At 33.0% G+C, this 6060-nt stretch overlaps 1 protein-coding gene across 1 annotated transcript; it reads right to left on the reverse strand.

The window, feature by feature from the left end:
• Window positions 1-2024: 2024 nt before the first annotated feature.
• On the reverse strand, window positions 2025-5951 carry sau (Golgi phosphoprotein 3 homolog sauron). The gene is made up of 4 exons (XM_011138460.3): window positions 4931-5951; window positions 4392-4638; window positions 4022-4197; window positions 2025-2830 (listed from the first exon to the last, which is right to left on the reverse strand). Exons 1-4 carry the CDS (start codon window positions 5210-5212, stop codon window positions 2582-2584), a joined length of 954 nt encoding a protein of 317 aa, XP_011136762.1. The 5' UTR covers window positions 5213-5951; the 3' UTR covers window positions 2025-2581.
• Between the last annotated feature and the right edge of the window lie 109 nt (window positions 5952-6060).

The following is a 6060-nucleotide window of genomic DNA, read 5'->3' on the forward strand; positions in this document are numbered from 1 at the left end:
CTTTTTGCGTATAATTTCTCACACATAAAACCAGCAGAAATAAATTTTAAACTGCATGCATTTATTTGCGTCGGGCAAATGTCATGATTGGTAGACCAATCTCTTAAATTGATAATCCAATGATCAAAGATATCGTCATATAATTGGAGTTCTTTATTTAAAAAAAAAAAGGAATTTTTACGATAAACGCTTCCAAATACAAGGATATGTTCCCCTCATTGCAAAACGTCAATTATGAATAATGACATTTATGGTTACAGTAGAGAATTTGAAAAAGATTTTTTTGTTTTTAATAGATGATACTCACGATAGCGTAAGTTGTAAATACCTATTATCGTTATTATATAAAACATGTATTCTGTGTTGCGTATTCAATCTAACAATTTCCCAAAACCATTAGCATCATTTCAAAGAAATACATGTTTTACCAAGTGGCAAAATAGTACTCTCATGCTACAGAATCTGTCAATTCTTTGGAGAATCTTGTGAAAGACAATATAGAAGTTTATATTTCAGTATATTTGCAAAATCGTCCATGTAGAAATAATAACATAATGATTGTAACATAATGCTTATAATAAAAGGAATACAATAATACAATAATGATGATGATGAGATGATGATATAATAATAATAATTGTTATAAATTTCCAATAAACTCAAACTATGCTGAATATTCCACAAGTTTTTAGATAAAGTAATATATTTCCATAATGTATAAAGCTGTAAATTCGCAACGTTTATAAACGATTCATGTGTAAGATACATCATCTATATTAATTAAGTGACTAAGCCATCATCATTATAATCTCACTATAATTTAATAATAATAGTAATCTCCTGAATAAGATGTAAGTTTAATTGAAATTTTATTGTTAGAGAAGATATAAAATTTATCATTATATAAATTTCGCACAAGGTTTTATTTTTTATCTTTATTATTTTATCAAGATTGATCTTAAATATAAAAAAAAAATGTTACTCCTTTCTGTTCATTTAAGCTAATAACTTTCAGACATTCTGTGTCGTTAGACTTACATCAAAAATAAAATTATTTTATTAGAGTATAAATTATAAAGTTTTTATTCTTATAGAGGAAAGGAAATATTCTTAATCTTTTAAGCACAACTTCTCCAGTAATTTCTGTTCATTTTCAATTATTTTCTTAAGAAGGATTATATTTTTATATTTATATTTTTATACCCATTATTTTGAAATGAGTTTAACGATCACATAATATGTACAATAGAAAGCAAGTTAGTAACTGGAATTTGAAATGTTGAAAAACAGGAACCTATCATCATTGTAAAAAACGATAGGTCTTTTACGATGTATTATACAGCGTGGTCCATATATCTTTACCATTTAAAAGGTCTCTATTATTCTTAAATATACAACAAAATATTTCACTAAATTGTTCAGCTTGAAAGATCACACAATCACAATATGTGTCCTTCCAAACTAAACAATCCTATATATCATAAAACATATATAGTATCTTACAATGCATTTTTCTTCCAATAAAACATCCTGTAGCAGTTTACATCTAATTAATTCAACTAGACCACTGCGACGAATAAGTTTACTGATAGAATCAAGTTCGAGTACTCCATTGTCACATGGTAATACTATAGATATAATTCTCCCGCATATCAGAAGACGTCGCAACAAGATTATGATATATATAAAACGAAATAATAACGTTTCAAGGATTGCTTAAAGGTTTCATAATGTTCAAATAATCACCAGGAATGTGGCACTTCATCTGATGTCAACGTAAACGCCATGTGCAAAACTTCATCTATTAGCGTTTATCCGCATACTGAATGAAATGAAGTAATACATAGTTCTAAAAATAACTACAAGTCTCACTTATAGAGAAATTTTAATAGTTAATATGTTAACATTAATTAAACCTAGAAATTAAAAGACTATTTAACCAAAACGATTAAATGGATACAGATAAAATAAGCATGTATACATTATATATATTAAAAATTAATATTTAAAGAAATATATATATGTATATACATATTCTATGTGATATATTCGACTATGGCTAAAAACATATTCCAAATTCCTTTAACAACAATCGACCATCCAGCATCCGTTTTGAGGCACCCCGTATAGTATCCATTTGTAAACGCAATGGATACCAAGCAAAAAATAAGTATTAGCATAAAATTCACGATGCAGTTATTCCTTTTCTTGAATATGAGATGGTGGCTACTCAGCGCACACGAAACATACATTCATATTTCTAGACCTGTTTTTTTTTCTTCCATAATGTTCCACAATATTTAAATATGAACGATTGTTTCATATATTTGGCTATCAAATGTATTAAATAACAATAATGGAAACAAGTAATCCCCTAAGAAATTCCCTATGGCGGTTACAGATTATTTGGTCTGCATAAATCTTTCTCTATAACAATGATACGGAAGTACCGCAACGTCAAGTACATATCGTATCTACCCATACTGTAGAAACTAAAAGACATGCGAAATTCGTGATTTCTCATTATTCACACTAGTTAACCGACGTTTATTCAGTATCTGCGTAACTTAAGAAATGAATGTTACTTGGTGAATGCAGCGAACACAGCCCAAAGTACCGGATTCGCGTTACGTTTAGTGGCTTCCGCTTCGAAATCAAGATCCAATAACGTCCGTACTCTTCTCATAGCCACTTCATAATCGTCGTCCGATAAGGGCGCAAATGCATTTTCCAATACATCGGCTGCGTGAGCTAAAATAACTAACGCTAATGTTCGTCTATCCATACGACCAGCGTCATTCACCCAGCGGCCTAGCACAGCTTCTTGAATCTAGAAAAACAAGAAGCAACAAAGTGTTATTGCTGTTATTCTTAATTTAGTTTTAGAAATTAAGTAGATTATTATTAAACCACTTCAATTTGCGTTTTCTTTATAATTTCATAAAAAATATTTTTGGATCTGTTTCCATAACACCTTTTCTTTATTTTTATTTTCGTCAAATGTGTTAACTCGATTTAGCCAATAAAACTTGATAATACATATGTCATATCATGCTTTAAATCATTATTTTCAGAAGAATTTTTTATGTTTTTAACATAAATATATTAGATATCTTCGTACAAGTGAACACGCAACCTCTAAATTAAAAATTTCTTTATAAATTGTATTATCTTTTCTCAAAGTTGTTTCAAATAAAACAAGTTATTCATAGTAAATTTATTTAAAAAAGCACATAAAATGGTAAGAAAAGATAATAAATAATAAAATCATGCATATTGAGCTATTATATTATATTATACAGCAAATTCGGTTTATTCTATTATCATTTCAATCCTACACATTCTCTAATCAATATAGGCAGTACAGAGTGTATATAAAGATAAGATAATTCTTTTATAAGTTATATACATATATAATGCCTACATCAAGGCATCATAATATTTGAGAATTAATTGACCCATATTTACTTATTGTAGCAAAATCATTGAAATGCAACATGTTATACATTAAAATAATTATTCTAGTTGTGAGACACAAAAATTCCAACTATCAACTTAATTAATAATTCAGGAATTACCAAAACACTTGGCAAAATAAATGTTTACACAAAAGTAAACAAATAATATGTATAACCAAAATTATAAACTTGGAACTTTATTGTATGAGAGTAATCAATCTGCATAATATTCTATAAACATATTATCATATTAAATGATTTTTGTTAAATAATTGTACATAATATCTCATACATAAGATATCCTGAGCTCATTCTAGATTACTCTGACATATCTTGGTATGAGATGTTCTAATATCTCTTTAGGGTACTCTCTGATCATTATGGATGCATTTAAGGTAATGCTGCAATATGTTATGCTATTTAGGATATTTCCACTATAACAATCACCTAATGTGTATACTAAACATCTTGGATATACATGCTGATATCTCATAGATGCCATACCAGTGTGCATTACAAATAACTAAAGTATATGTGCAAAATTGAAGAAATGGACAATTTACCTTTTTCACAAGACGACTTTTGGCAAGATTATCAGTGAGAGGATGAGTTGTCATATCAAATAATAAGAAATTCTGTTTCTCTGTTGTTAAGACACCCTTCTCAACAAGATTTTTTGCTAGACGTTCTCTGACATTTTTTAGTTGATATTTTAATTTTAAGGGATTCCATGTTTCTCCTGCAATTACACAAAATAGCTCAAGATAGGCATTTGATTTTCTATGTCAAAAATCATTTCAAGCAATTTAGTCATGCAAAAACCAAAATTGCTCAAAATATGTTTTGAAATGTTAGAAATAGAATATTATTCACAATAATTCATTTCTGAAATATTTCTTTTATACATGTACCAATATATACAAAGGAACTAACCACTGAGATACTCTATCCAACTGGGCACTGTTTCAGGCGGATCTGTATCTTTTAAATGTTTCAAAGCTTCATCCAACAATACATCTCCTGTGGGTGCATCATTCTTCAAGACAAGCTTTCTGGCCAACAAATTCTTCTTACGCATACCTGCTTTTTCTAATTCCACTCTACCCCGGAAACCGAGCTCTGCTAAGATACATCCTCTTAACCCAGAACTTATACAATCATTCCAAAAGGATGTATAGCCCTACAAGTCAAAGAAAGGCATTGACATTGGCTCCAAATAACTGGACATACACAAGAGCATTATTTGGAATAGATTTGCTCCATTCTAGCCAAATTCTTCTCAATTTTCCACATCTTAAGGCTTAAGTTATCAATCAACAAACTTATATCAGAGAAAGTTGGATTCGCAAGACTGAAGCTAATGAAGCTTTCAGATTCAATACGCTGAGGAAATCTGCCAAGAGACACACTCATGTGTATGCCCAGCCAATGTGTCGCATGTTGCTTGTTTTGTTTCTGTAATATCAGCAAACCTCCTTGTCCTTTAAACCAAGCAATAGAACCTCCTCCATGAGCGTCAGGCGTGTCTCCTTGTCGTCGTCCTCGTCAACAGTAGGATTGCAATTGAGATCCTTTTGCGAGGAGGAGCAGTCCCCATCTGCACAGTTCTGGCCGGACAGCTTGTCATTACCGTGACCGGTGCCGAGGTCCGTGCACGAGCCGTCCTGACCCAGTCCGCAAGAACCGCCGCCGCCGCCATTGTTACTGTTGACCACGCGTCGCCGCTGCACCAGACCGTCACCGCGATTCATCATGCGACGTATCTAATACAACGAGCCACTTGCCACGGTACAATTTCGGAAGTACGTCCGCGTGGCGGACAGTACGGATACACCACCGCGTCAGCCGTACGCTACGTGCGACGACGCGATTCTCACCACCACCACCGTCGTCGTCGTCGTCGTCGTTGTCGTCGTCGTTATTGTCGTCGTCGTCGTCGTCGTCGTCGTCGTCGTAGGCGACGTCGTCGTCGATAGCCGTGTCAGCCGGTTCTTATAACGAGCTGACAAATGTATGTATCATGCGGTAAACACTATACCGCTGTTGACGTTTGCTCCAAAGCGACATGTCTCTTATCCAAGATGGCTAGCCGTCCTCCTCTCTCTTTCTCTCTCGCTCTATCTCTCTCTCTCTCCTCCTCCTCTCCTTTCCTATCCTCACTCCCTCTTTCACTCCTCTATGCTTTCTCTCTTTTCTTCTCTGTCCTCCTTCTTTCTCTCTCCCTTTCTCCCTCTCTCTCTCTCTCTCTCTCTTTCTTACTTTCTCCGTGTGTGTTTTACTCCCTATCACATTCCGCCTATTACTATTATCACTTATTTTGTATATATGCGAATGTATCACAATTGTACGTGACTCGACGTACGTGGCGTACGCATGCAATAAAGACGAAAAGTAGAGTGCGGTACGCGTACGATATAAAAGCAGCATTTAACCCATTGACTTACCAGACTTGCCGTACGTATGCGTATGTACTGGCATTCATGGAGTCAGTCACATTGAATGGCATGCATATGCACATACATACATTCTTCAGTTTATATATATATATATATATATATATGTATATATAAAGGTAGTATCCTTAAAATTTGTTCCACTGATC

This window comes from Harpegnathos saltator, unplaced genomic scaffold, assembly GCF_003227715.2.
Source record: "Harpegnathos saltator strain DR-91 unplaced genomic scaffold, Hsal_v8.6 scaffold203, whole genome shotgun sequence".
Taxonomy (NCBI): Eukaryota; Metazoa; Arthropoda; class Insecta; order Hymenoptera; family Formicidae; genus Harpegnathos; species Harpegnathos saltator.

Excerpts from the sequence above, each read along its gene's own strand:
- sau (XM_011138460.3), bottom strand. The coding sequence starts at position 5,212 with ATGATGAATCGCGGTGACGGTCTGGTGCAGCGGCGACGCGTGGTCAAC. Across the intron at positions 4,198-4,391 it reads TTGGATAGAGTATCTCAGTG|GAGAAACATGGAATCCCTTA; the intron begins GTTAGTTCCTTT and ends GTGTAATTGCAG. Across the intron at positions 2,831-4,021 it reads AAAGTCGTCTTGTGAAAAAG|ATTCAAGAAGCTGTGCTAGG; the intron begins GTAAATTGTCCA and ends TTGTTTTTCTAG.